Here is a 22,985-nt window from a genome sequence, read left to right on the forward strand (position 1 = left end):
ACATATATACTTGAATCTACAATTAGTGTAACTTCAATTAGTCTCACTAAATGAATCCACAATAACTGCAATGATCATACAGAAGAGTCTAGAAAAATTTCACATTTACTTCAACTCTACTAATCTCATTATAAAATGGCTCGGCAAATAACTGCAAACATGAATTATCACAGGATGATTACCACTTTGCCATACCATTTCAAATTTTTGATTAAAAAATATATATTATGTTGTAAATGATGGCAAAGAAATAAAAATATTTTCCCATGAATATGTTAACAAGGAAATATTTTAAGCCTAAAATGTTTTATCATACATGATAAATTTCTTAATATTAACTATATACATAGTATTTCTAGCAAAAAATAAATTTGCTTAAAATTTATGATAATAAAAATAATTAAGATAAAATATTTATCAGATTTTTCTTTTCTAAGCTTTGGAAATTTTGTTTTCTCTCTTACAGCTGAGCTGATCATTGAGTTATTTAACAATTGTGTGAAAACGGTACAAGTGCAAAATGCTTACTGAGTATTTGAGGTAGATGAAAGTGGTAAAATATATTCTATAGCCGAATTACTTTATTTCATAACAAGCTTTGCAAACAATTGTTTTTTCTTATGCAATGGACTTCAAAGATGGTCGGTGAGAATGACTGGCAAGTCTAGATGTGTATTCGTGCATTGTCTAAAGAAAAAGTAAAAAGAAAGTGCAAGTTAATAAAGTATATTCACAATGAAGTATTATTAATTTATAATTAATGCAGTAAAAATAAATTTAATGTGCAACTGGTCAAATATAAAATAAACTAATGCTAATCCACAAACAACTAACAGATTACAGAGCATGGCATTAGCCACAGACTTGACTATCATATACTAACTGGACCATACTCATCTCAGGCTAGTGGTGTATCACCATCATCATGAGATTGGGCCCTGGTGCAAAACAATTTTTTAATGTGATTTTCTAATTTTTCTCTTTTCCTTTTGGGCCCCCCCCTAAACTTAGGGCCCTAGTGCGGCTTATGATTATATGTCACTGTCTCAGGCTCACACAAGTAAATGCCAGCATATTAGATTTTTAAGTGGAAGCTTTCATCCTCTAAAACCTATGTAGTCTGGAAAACATAAGTATACACCTACAAAAAGTTACACTATTGTTAAAAAAAAAAAAAAAAAAAAAAAAAACACTTACTTCATGTATGAATATATACTGTTCTTTGGTTTGTACAGCTCCGCCTCTGTCAATCCTCAATTTAGCTATGCATCTTAAAATATCAACGCTTCTACTTTCTTCATATTCCTTCATGCAGATGTCCAAGGCAATGAACACACCAGTTCTTCCTGTTCCAGGACTTCAAGATATTTTTATAATTAGTAAAATTAATTTAAAAAAAATACTGATATCTACTGCTAATAATTTGTATAAACAATTTAAAATTATTCCTAGTTTCCAAAACAAAAACTAGGCCCATTCACTGAATGAAGTAATAGTTTGATACTCTGTGGGAAACTCCACAACAGGATGGAAAAGCTAGGGATATCAGCTGGATTGTATTAGTAAAAGTAAATACAGCATTATTTATCACTGAACAAATATCAGTCAGTGACAAGAACACAACAAGATGCATGTTATTCCTTACCAGAAAAGATTACCTTTTCTCATAAAGTGCAATATCATCACTAACTTTGTAATGCATTGCAGAACAGCTTCCTGGATACACAATCTGTTAACCCTACACAGCCTTGGCTATCATAAATGTGCACCTTGGAAGTCTTGCTAGACTGAGGTCAACAGTCTTTGGTTGCGACTTGCCTATGCTTGAAACATCCCAGCACTCTGAGCTTTTCTGATTAACTCAGCTTTTAGCAGTTCACTTCTGGGAGATGTGCAAGTCAGGTGGCACTCTTTGGTCAGCCTACTTTCAGTAAACTGTTACGCAAAGTCCGAGTGTAGGCTCCCATTTGATACTCCTGTCAGTTCTTGTATCGTTTTTGGAATAACAAAATTTAGTGTGTACTGTGGGCAGTGACAGTCTGTCATAATTCATAATTTTATAGTGTGAACAACACCTGATATTGCCCCTTTCCCTTCTTCTCAAAGAAAAAAAAAAGCTTGCAGTTTAAATAATAAATCTGGCTAGTGTTTGACAGAGCCACATATGACATTTGCCCACATTGCCCATCACCACACTGAGCTAGGGCCATGCTAAAACATGAATGAATGGGGTTGCTCATCCCAGGTGCATTTCTGCTAGGGATGCCAAAGTGAAATATATTAAAGTATTTTTCAGTTAATGTATGGCACTGTACTGGTCTGAGAGACCAGTACAAGGCCATTTTGTGTTATGTAATGTGGTACAACACTAATTTAACATTATATGAGGTACATGGTCAAGCAAAGTTTTATGACTGCTGTATCAACATTATTTCAAAGCAGATTTGTTCTAGTCAGAGGGAGGAGAATAGGTCAAGGATTAAAAACCAAAGGGAGTATAATAACTTAATGAGAAATCAATAAAGTAAAAGATAATAGTAGTAATAGTTTACGGAAAAGTGCCCCCCCCCCCGCATTTCTCCTCCGGCACATTTTGCCCCCAGTAGATAATGAGTAGGCTACAGAAATGTAAATACTGTACAGTCAACTCTCGATAACTCAAATTTTTATTGAAGTCCCAGCCCCTTTAGTGGAGATTCCATGTTAAACTCTCTCGATTACTTGAACTGAACTTCCGATAACTTTAACTTTTCCGAACAAATTTTCAAAATGACATTCGTGTACAAATTGTCACGTAGCTTTTAAACTAATTTCTCCCCTTTTGTATGTCTTCAGGGTTCTCTTTCCATTGTGAAAGGATTAACTGGAACTGTTAATCCTTTCACAATGGAAAGAATACATACTTGACCACGAGGGCGATAGTTACGTGGTTAGTGACGGACATGGGGGAGGGAACAGTGACTAATCTTATAGGAGTCTTTTCAGTAACAAGTGAATCTTGTTCTGATTTGTCTAAATCCAAACAAGAAAAGTTCCTGCATCTGGCTCTCCTCACATTTCGTGGCGCAGTTGACAGTGCGCATTTGCTGTTTTCGCCGCCTCCACAGAGAAGTAAGATACAGAGTAGACTCTTGCTCAATTCAAAAATGTTCCACCTGCAAAGGGCGTGTTTGGACAGAGGGTTTGGAAGGCCCAGTTGTGAAAGTCTTAACTAAACATAACCATGCAGCCCAAGCTGCAAGGTCGGAAGCATTGCAATTGATTGGTCAAATACGGCAACATGCAACAACCACGAACGAACGACCACAGCAAATTGTTGTATCAGTTATTGCAGAGGTTCATACCAATGTCACGGCATTACTTCCTAAAAAGGATTCACTTAAACGAACCATTCGTCATGTTCGATGCAACAATGGTACTCCTGCTTTACCGAGCAATCTCTAGGACCTAGTAATTCCACAAAATTATCAAGAAATTATTATCGATGGCAATGTACAACAGTTTTTAATTATATTATAAATCAACAGGGATTACCTTTATTTTTGATATAGGAAGCTTCTTTTCCAACTCTCCTAGTCCAACTCACTAATAATTCTTGAGGATGGCGATATCAATGATTAATTGTGAGTTGCTCTATTCCTGTGAACATGACGCCCAAAAAGTTCTAGTCCGACTTAAGGAATGTAGAGAATAATCCCCCCCCCCCATATTATCCAATTTTATTAGACCCCTAAATTTAACTCTAAAGTCCAGCTACAGGACCAAAAGAAATAATCAGTCCATATTTATTAAACAGTTTAGACCTTCAAAAATCTAATTTTATGCCAATCCACGTAATGGTTTCCTTGCTGCCAGAGGTATGGTGTTTGAAGACAGAAGTCTTGAGCGCTCATTGTTGAGACCGCACGGTTTGAATACTACGGTTCTGACAGTGGGGAAGATGTCCCACCTGTTTTGCAAAATTGATATCACCATCCTTAGGAATTATTAGCGAGTTGGAAAAGAAGCTTCCTATATCTAAAATAAAGGTAATCCCTGTTGATTTATAATATAATAGAATATAGGAATTATCGAGCACTTAATAGCTCTCAATTATCAAATCTATTAAACAGTTTTTAATGTATGATTCTCAGGACGAACTGCTCCCGGGTCGCATGCTTATTTTTTCCACTAGTAACAATCTTCAGTTATTGGCGCGTAGCCAGGAGTGGTTTTCTGATGGAACAAGAAGTGTGCTGCAATTTCTGCTAGAATCAAAAGACTAGTCCAAGATTTTCAAAATCGTAATGTGATTGATTACCTTAGAGGCATTGCATACAACTTAGAGTATTATTGTTTAAAAATGTGCATTTATTCTATGATTGATCACCTTTGATTTGATTCATTCTATTGAAACAAAATAAATTAGAATTAATAAAAAATTAGGTGTATTATTTACATTTCTATAGCCTATTCATTATCTACTGGGGGCAAAATGTGTTGGGGCGAAATGTGCCGCGGGCAACTTTTCCGGATCCCAGTAGTAATAGCCATATAGTGCAAGGAAGAAACAGGAGCTTGCTGCACTGGATGAGGGAAAGAAAAAAGAAAAAAAAAAAAAACTGAGTAGATAAGAAAATGCAAATTATTTGCTTCCCTCCTCACATAGGTAACTATCCAGTTGACCTTTGAATTTATTCAAACTGTCAGCCTCAACTACCTGTGAAGGCAACCTGTTCCAGCAATCAACAACTAGCTGGCTAAAGGAAAACTTCCTATAATCTAGTCTAAACGTCTTCTTCCCCTGTAATTTGAATTTATGCCTTTGGGTTCTGGAATTCATTATAACAGTGAAAATTTTGCCTTTATTCATTTTATCAACCCCTCTCACACCCTTATAAACCTCAATCAAGTCACCACTGATGTTCCTGGTTGCCAAGAACATATATATATATATATTTGTAAAATAATAAGAGAAGTTTACCTTAACATAATACGTAGGATACTTCCCAGCAATTAAAATTTAAAAAAAAAATTGAAAACCTTACATTACAGTAAAAAATAAAAAATAATTAAAAATCAATTGAACACAATTAAATCAATCTAACGCAATTAAAAATTAAATTAATTAAAAGAAATTTAACGAAAAAATTGCAAATACAATTTCCCTTCCTGAAGCTCGCAACGCTTTTCAACCATATGTCGTGATCACAGGAATGAAAATTACCGAATAGGGGTGAGCATGAAACTTAAATAAGGATTATTTGTCTTCTTGCATGTGCGTAAAAGTCCACGAATTGGAGATTAGAAATGGCTGGCAATCATTAACAGAATTCTCATGTAATTTAATTTCAACAGTTTCTGCAATTAATAGTCTGGTATAATTACGTTGAACACTAAGTATTTTGGCCTCATTAAATAAAAAAGTATGTTTTTCGTTAATGGCATGAAAGGCTACGTCTGACGCTGCTGAACAAGAAGCACGAACTGAGGCCGCGTGTTGATTTACATGAAAATTCAGAGGAAAACGCGTAGAACCTTGGTACAATGAGTTGCAATCCCCGCAAGAAATGTTGTATACCAGGTCATTTATTTGTGTTGTAAACGAGGAAAGGACTGAGCGATTTTTCAGTATAGTGTGTAGTTTCTGTATTGGCTTGGCCACAATTTTAAATTCGGTATCTTTAAAGACAGCTTAACAGATTCTTTGCAGCAGCCTTGGCCTCTCTAACCTTATCTGTGGTACTATAACAAATAAACTTGTAGCTGTTGTAGTCTTCAGTACTTTTCATCACTTTGTAACTGTCCCATGCTGTCTTTTTCTGCTCTATTTGACCAGCCAGCTCTGCATTCTTCCATTTTGGCAACCTCCTCCTGCAATATTTTTTAATGGCATGTATACATTCATGGCTTCTGTGATATTTGCTTTAAAAGTAATCCATAATCAAGTGTGCTCATCCTCACTCTGCAATCCACCCAATTAATAGATGCCAAATAGAGCCTTAAACTGTCAAAGTCCCCTCTTCTGAAATTAAAACCCTTGCCTTTACCTGCTGCAATGTCTTTCTTCATCTTGAAACTGACAGCTGCATGATTACCACCTGCCAATGGTGCTTTTATTTTAAGCCCTGTGATGTCATCTAATTCATGAGTAATGATGAGGTTGTTGTTGTTATTTGGTTTTTAGGAGCATTGACAACTAAGGCCATATTGCTCCGGGAATATGCGGTGGTCATTCCCTGACCTTTCCGCATCCTCCGTATTTGGTGGTGACTGGCTTGAACTCTGGTCTAATCAAGAAGCGAACGCTAAGCACTGCTGCTCCTTCCCACCTGGCTACGGAGGCGCCAATGATGAGGTTAAGAATATTCTCACCACTAATATCATCTCTGACATGCTGGTACAAATAATAATCATCTAGTTTATTTAGAAAATTTTTTCCCCAAGGTGAGTTTCCCCTCCCACTTAATCCGATCAATCTTGAAGTCACCCATAAGACACTCATACTTGCTTGCTCGTTCCATTTGCATGTAAAGACTCATCATATTCTTTACAATTCTGGCACAGGGTCTACCATGCTGCACTTGATCCATGAGATATATCATGCCTTAATTTTTAGAATTATAAGGGAACCATGTATTCTGCAATCACTGACATTAAATTAATTCTGCAATCAATTTTAATAAATTATAAAAAATTACTTTCATTAATAAACTTAGTTCTGATTATGTATTTATCAGAGTTAATTCTTTGAGAGAAATTAGTCTCAAAAGCATTAACTTACCTACAATGAACAATAGCTGGACCAGAATTACAATTTATATAGCACCTTGTATGTAATAGAAAATTCAACAAAATTCCAAGATCCTGGGGGACCCCTTGCGAAGGCCATGCTGTATACCAGAAATGAATTATTTCTCGAAATAAATTTTTCTGAAACACAAAAAAAAAAAATAATAAATAAAACTTTCCAGATGAAATACAAACTATGGTGTTAATATGAAAATTGTATGAAAGCTGCAGTTAACCAAAAAAAATACAATAGCATCACCATTGACTTAATATTTAGATTTTTTTTTTTTTTTTTTTGGTAGTTGTTGGCGCATTGGCTTCTGTGGCCATAGTGCACCTCCCAAGGTTTTTGCAGTACTCTGATCCAAGCCGGGATTCGAACCCGCGACCTTTGGGTTGCCAGGCAGGCACTTTACCCACCTGGCAAGCCCGGTCGGCCTTAATATTTAGAGTTATTACTGTAAACAGATAAGTCAAATTCCTCAATATAAACACTCTTTCATCAAAACTTCCACAGGAACGATACTTTAAAATCCTTGTCAACTTCAATATTTTAATGTTGCTCTTTGATAACTTAACATATTTGTGATTCAGCCCTGTAAAACTGGGTCAACACAATTTCTCTGCAGACTGAATCCAAGCAGAAGTGAGCAAGGCGTTGCTAAATTCACGAGACATTCAACGTTTTTTCCTTACCCAATCAGTGACATATTCCATATCTTCTGATAAACAAGTGTGACTTTATCAGATTTATTGATAATAAGATCACATAATTACTGTGTATACTTACAGCTGCAGTAATTCTGCTTGTATAGAATGGGCTGTTTCAGCATTCCAAGAGTTACAAAAAGATCAAAGTTATAGTACTGTACATATATGTATGTCTCTTCTGTAACTGATTAAGCTATGGGCTGTTATTCATGTCAATTTATTTTCATAATGTTTGTGATAGTTTCCAATAAATAAATTTCCAAGAAAAATAAAAGACATCATTTTTAAAAATACTTGCGGAGAAAGTTCAAATGTTAGTGACGAGGTCTGTAATGAATGGCAGAAAACTTTCTGAAATTCTAAAAGATTACAGGCCTAACGACATACACTACCCTTCAAAAAGTATCTGGACACTTCAGTTTTAGAGTGACATCGCTGCTATTCACTTCAGTAGTGTGTCACTGTAAAACTGGTGTCCAGATTGGCAAAAACCTATTCAGTAGGATGGAGTGTGTCATATCAGCCAAAGAATGATAGACTGCAGCGTCTATTCTTCCTGCAGAATTGTGAAAAGTTGAGCTATTACTGTGGTATTGTGTTGATCTGGTTCTCACCTGATGTCCCATTTCATCCCACAGATGTTCGATCTATGGATCTATACCAAACAACTGTTGCACATGGGCATGGAATTGTCAGAGGTATAAAAGTAGACATTGGTTCTTGTACATCGTAGGTCCTAGGCCATGCCATAAGAACAGCTTCACACCATAGCTCCACCTCTTCCGGACTTCATTTTTGCATAATGCACTCTAGCAGCAGACATTCTCCAAGCATCCTCCACACCCACTCATCCAATCAGAATAGGGTATAGCGAGGTCTATCATGCTAGCAAACCAATTTCCACTGGTCTATGGACAAAAATTATGGCATTGATTTCACTATGCAGAATGAGACTGCTGAATGTGGTTGGTGATGTTTGGCTTATGCACCACTGCTCTCTCAAGAAAACAGGCTGTGGAGCTTTGTACATAATGCATTCACATAGACCTCAAGCCCTAGTTGCCTTAAACTTGGCTGATGTTTTTCAGGGATATCTGACAAGATTGTTGTACTGCCTTTCCAATTATCCTCTGCTCACATGGAGTGAGTGTGATTTCTGCGCATTGCTGGATGGTAGTGGTACTGTTTTGCTTTCATTTCTTGATAACATCACCAATGGTTGAATGGTGTAGGCTGTCAACAACTGTGTGAACTGACAAGCCAGTAGCAACAACTGACAGTAACACCATTCTCAAAATCATTCTATCCAGCTCTGTGTGCTATGTCAAGAACAACTAAATTGTGTTGCTCAAATACCTTTCTTATATACAGGCTTGATTTGGTTGTTTATCCAGGAAGATCTAATGGGTTACAAGGGTGTCCAGCTACTTTCTGGAGGGTAGTATATTCAGTGCAGATAAGATAGGTTTGTTTTACAAGTGGTTGCCTTATAAAACAAACTCCTTATCGAATATTTTAAATAAAGTGAGTGTATATGCATTTGTAATACGGTATAATACAATCATGTAGTTTGTTTGTTTTTTTAATTTAGACAATTTGAATTGCAAAACAATGTATTAATAAGACCTACTGCAGTTTTTTTTTTTTTTAATATATAGCAACTTATTTTAAATAAAAAAGCAACAGTAAAATAATTATAAAATGTAACAATTTCTTTACCTCAAGTTCATACAGACGAAATGTAGACATTATATAATGCTCTCTAACATCCTTCTTCTGAAGAGAAACTTGATAATCTCCATATAATTTGTGGCAGTCTAAAGTGTTTTCAGGAAAGTATGGGGCACACCGTGGCTATAAAAGAAGCAAATTTGAGTTTTACTGGTTCTCTTTGTGAAACAGTGAAAAGTGTTACATTATACAAAATATACAACTTTATAATTTAAAAGATATTAAGATTTTTTTCCTGCCATTAACTTCAATATTCCTATTGTTAAACTACAACATTACTACAGAAGCTATATGCACAGTTATACTTTACTGAAATTGTAATTTGATATATATATGACCAAAACAAAAGTACCATGTTATTTTCTTCCAAATTTGTAAGCATTATAATAACTCTGCTTTGTTGTTCCCACACCATTCTCCAAAAGTCTTCTACTGTTTCTGTCAAAGGTGCTTGGCAAGCAATATAGACAGAAGGCTTTCCTCCATAACCCTAAAAAGAATGAATTTACCAATTTAAAATAATAATAACATAAAATCAGAAGGTAATTTCCAGACATTATACTGTTCATTAAATTCATATTTAGATAAATAAAATTTTTAAAACTTTATTTTATTTTAAAAATGAATCAAATAAAATTTAAATGACAAACAAATCTTCCACATATATCAGAAGGAATTTTTAAAAAATTACAATGCCAAAATGCAATTTTATTAAAACAGACAGTGTTATTTCCTTATTAAGTTATGCTGTCTCTTGTATTTTTAAACATTTGACTTTTGCTTTTAGTTTATTTACAGTAGTCATGGGAACGTGTAAATCACATTGCTGTAAAAACTTTTTTCCAAAACAAGGAAAAAAGAACACAAAACAAGATGATATTACTTGTGGAAACTGATAAAGCTTCGAGTAAGAAGGAGTAGAAGTCACTCCTTTATAAATTCATACAGAACAGTGGAACTGAGCCATTTACAGGAATACCTCGCATAGCGAGGGTTTCGCTATAGCACGGTTTACAAATTGAAAAAAAAATTAACTGCATTACGCACCAATACATTTGATATGTATGTATGTATTATAATGCCAGCACGTAGGCCAATGCATTATGGATTCAAGGCCATGCTGACTGTTGTCGCAACTCCCATTATATACAGACTCTGCTAGCATTCATACATTAGTAAACACTCTAGATTCCGAGCAGTGAGGTCGTTCACTGTGTGTAAGCTGTACAAATATTTTTCGCTGTGTATTTTTATTAAAGATTATTTTTTAGAAATGTTACACCTTTATATGCAAATATGAGTAGAAAGAAGAAATGTAATGGTGCTGAGAGTTTTTCTATATCGAAACATCGAATGAGGTATGAAAGTAAGGCAGGCATTGCAAAATGACATTCAATGTTATAAAGAGATGTATGCAGATAAAAAGAAGAAAAAAAACTGTGCAAACAAAGCTGATGAGTTATTTTTCAAGATAAAAATACAGTACCTACTTCACTTATATTCTTTTGGTTTATACATACTGCAATAAAAATCATTTGTACTGTACTTACTAGTATTTTTCATTTTTATCATTTTAATTTCTTTTTTTGCAAGAACTTCGTATGCATCAGTTTATGGTAAACAAACACCTATATATTTTTGCAACTCGACCCATATAATCAAATTGTCGGAACGCATTACATTAAAATACATACTAATAATACCTCGATCAGCACGGTATTTTTTTTGGCACGAATTAACTGCATATGCAAGGTATTCCTGTACTTTTGCTATAAAAGTGAAAAAGCACAATCGAAAACCTCAAAAAAAAAAAAAAGATGGTACACATTAACTATCATACTGTTAGTTCTTTTACAAGCAAAAAATTTTAATTACCAACAAGTTTCCAACTTAGGAAACATATTAGAAAATTATTTGATGATTAAATGGTAATAATTTCTTCTTGCTTGTTCATATTTCTTCTTTTCAACTATGTGTCAATTCTAAACAAGGAAGAGTGGTGTAATATTTATGTAAATAATGGAATCTGATTGTTCTTGCTCTGCAGTGTGTAAACTATGACTGTTTTTAGGCAGCATATTAAATATACCTTGAGCATTTTGAGTGTGGTGTTCCTATTTTGCTGATTGTTAAAAAAACAAGGGGGAAAAAAAATTTCGTTCTGTCAGATGGAACTATTAGTTTAAAATCAGCTAAAATGGGCCTCTGATCAATCTTCTCCTGTGCCCTTCATATTCTTAGTACTGGCACACAAATGGCAAAAGTAGGTAAAGAAATTTGGATGAATTTGAATTACTGGGCAATTCAATAAATGTTGATGTAACAGAAATGACAAAACCTGGAGTCATTCTGATATAAAGGGTGCAGAATTTGAGTAAGGCAAGTACAGTGTGTACAAGACAGACAATCATTAAAAGTGAGGTAGCAGGGGATTTTTGAGCAATTCATGCTTCTTCTCAAAAAGCACATGGCTTTGTGAAGGATTTGACTAGATATCCCATTTTTCAAGGATTGTCCCAATTTGGGAGAGTATAATGTCCAGTGTTTTGGGATACTGTTTTTCATGTAAAGCTATTTTCTGAACTAAATATACAAAGTTAAAATAAAAAATATAACTTTGTTAATTCAGCATGGCAATAACATTACCATAATAAATAGCAACACTTGTACATTTTACATCTAACATTTTTGAAGTGGGAGGGGATTATAATAAAACATGAATATGAACTGTATGTTTGCCTGCTCATGCACTTATTAACATAGTGTTGTACTCTTTATGTACCTAAAATAATGAAGACTCGTAAAAAGCCTTTTATAATTATTGATAAAATATGGGCATCACATATTTTATATTTTTCTCATTCAATAAAATGAATATGTAAATGTTGTTATGATGAAGAATAATCAAAAAATATATTGCCTTGATGACAAAGTCAAATGCATTATAATTGCAGTTGACTTTCAGTATTATATGGCATTTTAAGTATTAGACATATTCATCATACTGATATAAAAACTTGCTTATTGTAAAAAAAACAAGCACAACTGCAGAGGCAAAACAACAAATCCTTATCCCCATCCCATGCGCTTTAATAACCATACTGAACACCAACTGTCAGGTATTCAGTATGGTTATATGCATAAAGTGGTCCCTGGCTCTTTGTGCATCTCTGCAGTAGCAGACCTGGCTGTTTATAGTTTCACCACTGCAAAGGCAGGACCATATCAAGTCATCTTAGCACCTGGACACAAACAGGCAAATGCTGCCACTCATATCATCCATGACAATATAGTGATTTTTCTACTTGTCACTTTTCTTGGAGAAGTCTGTGTTGGTTCCCATTGACATCAGTAGGAATTTCTAAACTTTTGTACCTGCAAGTTATTCTGTGGTTTTCAGCCAACACAATGTACAAATCAACCCATAAACACAGACACTACTATTTTTAGGCCTCTGGGAGCTGGTGTCTGGATGCACATTAACATGCCTGCCCTGACTGTGGTTCTTTGAAAATAAATTTTTTTTTTTTTTTACTGAACAATATTTATTCCAATGAAGAATTAAAATAAATTGTGGCAATTTTTCTCACACACTACTCTTTAATGCTACTAAGAAAAATATGATGAATAGTGCAATAGTCAGAATTCTTGCCCCTGTACCAATATCTCCCACCCCATTGTAGAGGATCTTTGCTTCTTTAGAAGGTAAAGATGAGTTATATGAATGTATTCCATTGCACAAATAAAACAATAAGAAGTGGTTCTTGCTAGAGCAAAAACCATCTCTTGTCATATTTTCCTGGTGTCAGAATCCCAGAAAGACAGTATTAGTGGTGGAAAATAATGCAATATAGAAAGCTTATCAGCAAAAAAAAAAATCCTTCCCATTTCACTTCCAACAGTTTGTCTAGTTTTTCCTTGAATTTATTGAAGCTGTCCACTTCCACAACATCAGATGGAAGTTTGTTCCAGCAATTAACCACCCACTGGCTAAATGCAAACTTCCACCTATCTGTTCTGCAATCATCCATCCTCAATTTGAATTTATACCCCCTCATGTCAGTTGCATCTTAATTTCCATAAGTTTGTTGTTGGTATTTGTGCCATATTTTGCTACTGGAAGTAGCAAGTTTTTTGTACGATAGGTTTGTACTCTTGAGCAGGTTGGTTGCTTTTCTGCCCGATCTGCTTTGATATCTGAGTATTCTATAATGTGCTGGAATCCAGCAGAATACCACAATATGTTGTCTGTCTTGTACCTGGATCAATTTGGTTCAATGAATTTCAGCAGGGTATGAATATGTATTTAATTCTGCACTGAGTTGATGGAGCTTAAAGGGTCAGAATAGATGATATGGTGTACTAGTTTGAGAATCTAAGTGCTTAAGAGCTAAGTAGACAGCAAAAGGTTCTGCAGAGAAACTGCAGAATTTTGTTGGTAGAGAGACAGAAACAGTGAACAGTAAGAGACAGAGTACCTACTGTTTTTGAACCATCAGCGCACATCTGATTATACTGATCATAATTTTGGGTGTGAGCAGCATGAAGCTGTCTTATATTTTGGCTTTCTAGAAATGGCCTCCTCGCTGGATCAAATAACTGTTACATTTGGCCAAAGTTGTAGTCCACAGCGGGTCAGACTTGTTCACATCTTGCCAGAAATCGAATAGAAGTCACTACACTGGAAGCAACTCTGCAAGTACAAACTGACTTGTTTGGAATATTATAACTTTGTTATAAAAAAGCTAAACAAAATAGGAGTAACAGTTATGAATAGGATTATATGTTGTTTTTTTATATAAAAAATATTTTGGCTATTTGGAGTAGGATTTTTTGTTTATACAGTTAACTGATTGATAAATATACTTGAACCAAAAATAAAATTACAGAATTTTTGTGCCTTATTATCAGCAACACTATCATATGAAATGATAGTGTTGCTGATAATAAGGTGCTCTAGAAAAGCCAGGGAGGTAAAAATCACATCACTCTGGCTTTAAAGATAGGCAAAATGTTTCAATTCAGGATTTGTTTTCTTCTGATTTTCATCCCTAAAAATCTGGTCACTCTAAACATCAGTGAATCAGTTGATCCAGTGTGTGTGGTACACAGTGTTATAATGCTATTTGGCCACCAAATGCTGCTATTCCTGGATAATGGAATGAAATACACTGAGCTTTTAAATTAAAGTGTAATCAGTAGCATAGCCAGGATTTTTTGTCAGCAGGTATATTCACAAAAAAAAAAAAAAAAAAAAAAGGTGCCAATTGCCTAATGCTAAAAAGGGCCACAATACTGGATTTCAGCATCAGGGGACACAATATACCTGCTGACCCTACCCTGACTATGCCACTGAATGTAAAACAATAGAGCCACTGATAGAAAAATTTGAAGCTCCAGCATTACTGAAATATGCGATTTTGTTTAACACATGGCTACAGCATTTAAAACAAAATGTTCTTTGGGGAAATGGTTACTGTGACATATGTATGAAATTTCAGATGTCTACATCCAGCCATTGTTGAACAGTCAACCCAGAAGTGGCCAGATTTCTTTATAATCACCTTGTGTCAATAATTAAATCTTAAATATTATAAAATTTTTACATAATTTTATAGACTGATTGTGGCCATAATCCAGTTGTTTCTAAATATGAACTTCAATAACCCATTTTAAGGATACTGCAAATTGAATAATTCAGAAGACTACATTTAAATATTTTAGCATTGCATTTTTTCAAAATACTGTACCAATTTTTCAACAAGGAGTTCAAAATTGTGTAATTAAACTTTTCATCAAATATGGTATTTATCCAAAAAAAAGTGGCATTACACTTACCCTTACATAGTTGGCATTTATATAATCCGAGTTTGGTTTACTTTCCACTGCTGACAATATTACACGTGTTTCTGGAACTACAGAGTTAAAAAAAAATAAATAAAAAAAAATAATAATGATAAATAGAGTTCAAACATATATAAAGGCAACCAATTCTTACAAAAAGTTTAAACATGATAAAAAAATCAAGGTATGGCCACTCCGATTTATCAAACACAGTACTTACTTCCATGATTACATTTACCCCAGCATACTACTGGAAATGGAGTTACAGAACTTATGACACACGTAATAATGAACATAAGCCACAATATAATAATGATGAAATCATAATTAAATTCAATAATGATTATAAACTTCACACCATGGAAGCACTTACTATAATGAAATATAAATCAGAAATATTCATACACAATAAATACCAGAACCCCAGTTGATTTTTCTAATGTCTGGTGTCTCAAGAAAAAGTTCTCTACTAGCCAATCAGAAATGAGCTCTCTGTTCATTGCAATTCCTCCTCCTCATACTTAAAAAAAAAAAAAGCTTTTAAAAAACCTTATCTTCTACTTGCACATTATATAATATGGCAATTGACAGTGCGCTCTTATGAAAAGATCAGTTTTGCCATTGTATTTATGTCCCTGTATTCAATTTGTTCTTTTGCCAGCTGGAAAGTTTTGATTTGATAAGATGCATTTCAAAGAGAGGTGGCATTTTAATGGTCTTTAACTTATTAGTCTGTTCTTTTAATTAAAATTTTACTACGTGAAAATTTATATATAGCAAAGTACAGAGGCGAGTTGTTTTTAAGGATGTTTTTGAATCTCTATTAGCTTCCAACTTATGACAGACAGTTTTAATTGATGGCTACATAAAAATAGCATTGAAAATCAGAGGAAGGCATCAGCACCTGTCAGCCACTGCTGTCCAATTTCAGCTAGCAAAAGCTGAAATTTCTGTGAAAATTAGAATTTGATGAAACCAAATCAAGTAATACACAGATTGGTGAGGACAGATGCAGAAGATATTATTGCTTGGAAAAAAAAAAAAAAAAAAAAATATATATATATATATATATATAACAACAAGGTTTTCTGTGATTTTTTTTACAATTTTTATTTCTGTTTTAAAATTATGGTTTGATTTTTGATAATATAGTTTTACTCTAATGCTATCAAATTTTACTCAAATTAAAAAGAAATTAATATTCAAGAGCATTTATGTACAAAGGTTTTACTTTGACAAGAACAGACAAGAACTTGTGAACTCACTCCACAGTACTCAACCTTAGGGAGTCCACAACTGTTGGAGAAACTCACTGCTGAAAGGGTTAATTAAGTAAAGGGTGATCAAAAATTTTCACAAACTGAGTTTGATTTAACATTCAAAGATTTAACACAAAAGAATAATATTAACAGTAATCTGATTTATGAACTTGCAGCTTTATGAGCATGAATTTTTTTTGACACCACAAATTCAATTTATGAATTCAAAGTTTGATCTTTAAAACTTTTGCACAAATATATTACCATATATACATATATATGGTGTTCTCCCCAGAAAATTTTTCCAGCCAGGTGGGAAAGTGTAACACTTAGCATAGTATGTTCAAATTAATATTGATCAAGATCAGTGAGCAGTACCACATGGTACTGCAAAAATTGCTTATTTTAGCCGGGCAGTCAGCTAAATTCACCAGGCGGTGCACCCATTCGATAGGTCCTGGGGAGAACACTGATATATATATATATATATATATCAAAGTACAAACTCTCAAATTCCAGTAACTGTAGTCTAAACCATTTTCAGGTTTTGGAATGAAACCTCACTGACAGTATATATATATATTCGTTTTATACTACACTGCAATGAAATTAGAAATTTTAGAAGTGCTCACAAAAGGTACAACAAAGCTTGTTAACCAAGTCTTGTCTCCTGTGCAGCTAGTGCTTGTGAAGATTACTAGATTTGTGAAATAAAATAAAATATAAAAGGATAAAAATTAAAAAACTTGAAGGATTTTGTCTGTTGGATGCCATCTCATCAGGAACCATAAAGACATGCATGACTGGAACACACACACACACACACACACACACACACACACACACACACACACACACACCAAAACCTGCTATAGAGGTAAGATGAAAGGCTGTAATTCTATATAGGAAAGACAAAAATATTTCAATAGGCATATGGCTTTTTTTTTTTTTCTTTTTTTTTCTTTTTTTTTTCTGTGCTTGCAAAATTGGCTCACCAGAGCAGAGAGACACACAATATACTCATTACACCATTTACTGTAGACCGGGGATGGCCAACGAGTCAATTGCGGATTTAATTTCTGTCGATCACGACGAATTTTAAATATACAGTCATCCCTCGATTTGTGCACCTTATGCAATGAAATTTGAGATGGTAGATCGCGGCACATTTTGAAGGAAAAAAGTAGATCGCATCACAAATTAAGTTGGCCACTCCTGCTGTAGACAGTATCTTTAGCAGAATTATTCAGTCCACTGGAGGTCAATACCAGTGGCTTACATAAATGGGATTATCAACCTTCCCTTGCTTTACACCCCCCCCCACAATCTAATGTAAAAATTTGCAGTTCTAATTACTTCTCCAGCTAGTTACCCAGGAATATCTATCTTATCTATCTCCATTCCTATTACAAGTTTATGTTCAATCTTGTTTGATTTATGTATTTTTAAATACTGATTTTTTCTTAAGAATAAGAATTATTTTCTGTTTCAATTTTTTAGCGAAGCAGATGAATATATAATATTTAGGTCTTACAGTCTTCTACTGTAAGTTTAGTTATTTATTTCATTTTATAATTTTTTTCCCCTCCACAAATAATCCAGTGTGCTGGCATTGGTTCCATCATTCTGATTAATTTTTTCCCCATCAAAAGGGCACTATCTGGAGGTATTTATTGACAGCATTCCAAGGCCTTCCTTTTTTTGTTTCTTCAATCCTAACCCAATAAGTATTTTGTGCAATTAAAGTTTCCACTGCATACAACCATAGCCTTTCAAACCTAGTCTTAGGCAGGTTTAGAGGCTACTGAAATGTTATATCTCCTGGTTTATGGTTTATTTAATAAACCATAAACCAGGAGAATGACAATGAATTAGGGCAACTGTTGAGATGGGACCACAGCAAATGAAATGCTTCTTTATTCTTTTGTATTTTTATTTCAATTCACAAATCTAGTAACCTTTGAAAGCACTAGCTGCAGAGGAAATAAGATCATCTCAACAAGCTTTGTCATACAAGCTTTTTTTTTTGTTATAAACACTTATAAAATTCAAGTCTCAATATAAGTGTATTGCATTTGTATCCTTCACATCCATTTCTTATCAACTGTTTCACTTTGCTTACCACTGTACATTTATTTCTGTGATAATATATTTTAGTGTTAAATTATATTTCCTTCCCCCCTGCTTTTAACTTGTAAAACAGTTCAGTTACATATACTCAAATTTGTATGAACCATTTTAGATATCTTTCAGAAGAAAAAAAAAATTCCTGATTATTTGTATGCATTGTTTCCTTTTAAAGTCATGGTGTCACTCTAAATTGGTATTACATTTTGTATGATGGCTTTATTGTACTGTATTATACTTTATTTTTTGTGATAAATCTAATGTACTGTATACATAAAATAAAGAAAAATATATGCATTAAATAAGGAATATGTCAACAGTACTGTAACAAAGATATGGAAATTTGTTTATGATAACCACTTTCAATTTATGAACTTTTAATTTACATACTCCTTCAAAGGAAGGGGGCTTACAAATAAGAAAATTACTGTACAAATAACTTACAAAAAAACTTACTTGGAATAACATTAGCATATCGATTCTTTACTTCAGCTCCTGTTGGTACTTGATCTACACGTGGCATATTCATTGGAATTGTCTAGTTAAATATAATCAGAAATACTTAATCAGCAGAGGCTGTTAAATTACATTTAATTAATTGACAGTTAATTTGACATAAATGAAAGTGTCTCTCTAAGGTGTTTAGGCACACCATCTACTATCTCTAACTACACTTGATCATTCACTATACCATTAAAAAAAAACCAAACTTTCAAATGGACATTGCATTTTATTACTGTAATAACATAAAAACATTGTATAGTAACCTTTGTTTAAAAAAAAAGTTCTAAAAAAAGAATAATTTGTAATAATAATTTAAAGCAATTTTAAGGATGCTGGTACCTTATTTGAGATAACTATCAATAATAATACTGAAGCAGCTCATAGTGATAATATTATAAAGAAGAAATGAAATACAATACAAAAAACACTTTTTCTAAAGAAAGCAAACTCTGGTTTATAAATTACTGCTATTATTTAATTTAATGTAAACTGTGGTTTATGAATACTAAGCCTAAAACAAGACATCAAGTTTCCTGAAAAGATCAAAACATGGACAACCCACTTGGTGAGATCTGCAAAGGGTGCCCATATGCGGAAAGACTGAATATGTGAACACAGCTTGATAACTGGGAACCTTAGGTGGAACAAGATTAGGACCTACAAGGCTCTGAGAGGGAATAGTAAAACGAGTGGAGGTGAAATTTTTACTATTATAAATTATTTCAGAAAACTAAGAGCTATAAATTGAAATTACAGGGGAAGAGGTTAGAGTGGACTGTAGGAAGTTTTATTTTAGCCAGCAAGCTCTTAATTACTGCATTAAGTCATCCCCCATGGGTAACTGAGGCTGACAGTTTGGGGAAATTCAAATGTCAGCTGGATAAGTATCCAAGCGAGGAGGAAACAATGCATCCTGTTGTTTCGCCATTAAAAAAAAAAAAAAAAAAAAACCCCAAAATGCTTTTGACTGCTGATGAAACTCAGACACCTACTGCATTCCAGCACTAAATAAAAATGGCATCCCTTCAGCAATTTCTTCCAGAAATAACAGAAGTGAAGAGTTCTAGGCTGTATGTAGGGTATGCCCCAATACCTCCAATTCCATTCTACACAATGTCTTAACTGGATTTGTTATGCATGTAGATGAATGTTATCGTGAAGGGACAAAAGGGACAATTCTTTCTGTACGCATGCATACACACTTGTTCTTAATGACTGTATACAAGTGATACATTGTTCCTCTGTACTGGTGGAAACTCCAGGTTACTTAATGTCCAAAAGTATAGTCCCTGATGACTAAAGACAGTAAATTTTGCCTTACTGTCAGATAGTTGGAACCATCAACTTTTAACCCTGGAAGAATGCAGATATTTCCACTACATGCTGAATCTCTCTAGCTTGCTTAAAGTGGTGGCTGGAGATGAAACATAATGCTTCATCTCCAGCCACCACTTTTATTATTTTTTAATTTTATTAAATCATACCAAATACTACAGGAATAGTTCCACAAGTTCCATATTTTATCCTCACTGGGTAAGCAGTAGGCACCACACACCTTATGATATCCTGAAATGATGGAATATGCTATTCCTACACTAATTTTAACACTGTCTATTCCAACAGTCCTAATGGACATGTCTGCTTCCACAATGGCAAATATTAATAGGTATTGTGGCCATGTATGATGGATCATGGCCTATCCTCAGGGAACTGCCTACAACAGTCCACTATAGCTGTTTTAAAAATGTTCAAGTTACTGTACATTACCATCCTGCAATAAATCTTTTGCTGGTTGAGGCTGCATCCTAAAAGAGCAAAAAGATTGGTGAAAGGGCATAAAGGGGTTCTACATTTAAGTTGATATTTGAAAACCAGACATCTGTGGGGTGACCTGATTGAGCTGTTTAAAGATTTAAAAGGGTTGAGTAAACCAAATGCTGAGGGCCTTTACACTTAGTCATGTGACATACAGCACAAGGGATATAAAATGAAATTGAGGTTAGAAGCTGATCTAACTTTAAAGAGGAACTGGACAAATACTTGAAAGAAATAGGTAAATGAAGTGAGGGAAGATGACTTTCATTACATTATTTTTTTTTTTTATTGGCTGATACTGGATAAGCTTGCTTCCATGCACCATTTTGCCAATATTAGATACTAAAAATGTAACATACTGGTTCTGTTTGGAATCTGACATGTTCTGTTTATTGCTTCCCACATATCATTCAACTGATCACCTGCTTTTGAGCACACTGCCCAAGAGAAAGTATGTTTCTGATAACTATATTGCATGGGTGATAAAACATATTCAAAAATCATGCTCCAAATGACTTTCTGGTCAACTTGCCTTATACAATATTTATAAATGAAGAAATATACCTTTATTTAACTAACCTTAAACTCTTCTTCAAGGGATTCTTTCTTATTGATGGCATTTGTGAGTCCAACAAAATTCAGTGGATGGGATGGAAGATCCTATCAAATATTTAACAAGAAAAATTTTTTTAAATGTAAATGCAGTTAATGTAAATTTTTAAATGTAAATGGAATTGCAATTAAAAAATCGCAATCACAATTTATTAAATTTTTCCAAAGCAGCTTGCTTTCTGGTGGCAATCAAACTCATACTATGACATGATTGACAATTCACTGATAATCAAACTGCATATGTATCTCACTGGTTGCTCGATACTGTTATTCACACTATTTTTTTTTAATTTAAGACTTAGAGCATGATGTATATGAAAGTTTTCTGAAGTGAATAATATGCTACAATTACCAAGCCAGAAATCAAGAATTGCATGTACAAAGCCACTTCCCATGTCGTATTCTAAGATTTTAATTTGACAGAAAAAAAAAAAAAAAAAACTGGCTTACTTTCATGTTTATAGGGTATACAGTTTGAATGACAATAACTGTGCATGTGTCATGCAGCTGATTACCAGTAAATCATCCAATCATATGAATTTAACAGACATCAGAAACACACTACTGGTCATATGTAATTTATAATAGTTGAAGAAAAAAAGCACTGGAAGTGAGGGACTTGGAGAGTAATTTCTAGATTACTGGAGTTTTTTTCTTTTTTGTAAACTTTTCAAAGCCTGAATTTTGAATGCTGGATTTATGAGGTTTTACATAATTACACAAATGAGCTGTGGTAAATAAAAATCAGCTGGTTTAGCTAATCAAAATAAGAGAAGGTAAAAAAGAAAGCTATGAACTAAAATACAAAGAGCAAAAAGGAATGCTTATACATCATACTTTTTTTATGGCGCAACTGGAAAATGGAATTAGAGAAGGAGAGGATTGAAAAAAGTATGCTTTGAGTAGGAATAATATGTATATGGATAACAATAAGAAACTTTTAAATTTTAATAATTCCTAATTTATTAATGTATTCAAAATTTAATAACACTCACAGGATCATCAAAACCATGATTGAGAAATGATCGCATGGATTGCCGTGCTCTTCTTCTTTGGAAACTAGCATTTACAGAAAAAGAATCTAGACTGTAAGCATCATGGGTGGGATTATTGCAGTTTCTTGCTTGAACAAGTCTTTGCTTCATAACCACCTGTAAAAAGTTATTATGTCAAATGAATCAAGTATCATCAGCTTTAATACATCATTATCTTAGATAGATAGACTTTGAGATGAAGTCTATCTACCGAAGATTATGTTTTAATGGAGAAAAATGCAAGATCTTACACATGGGGAATAGCAACACCAAAATAACTTATACATTCAGTAGGGTTTAACTAAAGACAGTAGAAGAAGAAAGGTATTTGGGAGTTACAATATGGTCAGACATGAAGTTCTGAGAGCAACAAGGAAAACGCACAGTATCCCATCAATGATTTATCAAACATTTGCTCATAGAGACAGGAGGTCATAATTCCATGGTATAAGGCAATTGTAAGACCACAGTTTGAATACCATGTTCAAGTATAGAGAATGTACCTGAAAAAGAAGAGACTTGAAAAGAAAGTTTCTTGAAAAGATCCAAACATGGGCAAAGTGCCTGGCAAGATCAG

At 33.9% G+C, this 22,985-nt stretch overlaps 1 protein-coding gene across 3 annotated transcripts in view; it reads right to left on the reverse strand.

Moving 5' to 3' along the window:
• Nucleotides 1–454: 454 nt before the first annotated feature.
• LOC150088811 (uncharacterized) overlaps nucleotides 455–22,985 on the reverse strand; it is a 131,997-nt gene continuing 109,466 nt past the window's right edge. For all 3 annotated transcript variants that reach the window (XM_090369669.1, XM_090369671.1, XM_090369670.1), the window contains exons 6-14: nucleotides 22,370–22,525; nucleotides 21,342–21,422; nucleotides 18,900–18,981; nucleotides 15,052–15,128; nucleotides 9,566–9,703; nucleotides 9,202–9,336; nucleotides 6,764–6,912; nucleotides 1,198–1,357; nucleotides 455–687 (exon numbers count right to left, since the gene is read on the reverse strand). In XM_090369669.1, coding sequence (XP_090225795.1) covers nucleotides 619–687; nucleotides 1,198–1,357; nucleotides 6,764–6,912; nucleotides 9,202–9,336; nucleotides 9,566–9,703; nucleotides 15,052–15,128; nucleotides 18,900–18,981; nucleotides 21,342–21,422; nucleotides 22,370–22,525 — 1,047 coding nt within the window. In that variant the 3' untranslated portion in view covers nucleotides 455–618. The remainder of the gene's footprint in view (nucleotides 688–1,197; nucleotides 1,358–6,763; nucleotides 6,913–9,201; nucleotides 9,337–9,565; nucleotides 9,704–15,051; nucleotides 15,129–18,899; nucleotides 18,982–21,341; nucleotides 21,423–22,369; nucleotides 22,526–22,985) is intronic.

This window comes from Mastigoproctus giganteus, chromosome 3 (assembly GCF_048544385.1).
Source record: "Mastigoproctus giganteus isolate SK-2022 chromosome 3, ASM4854438v1, whole genome shotgun sequence".
NCBI classification, from domain to species: Eukaryota; Metazoa; Arthropoda; class Arachnida; order Uropygi; family Thelyphonidae; genus Mastigoproctus; species Mastigoproctus giganteus.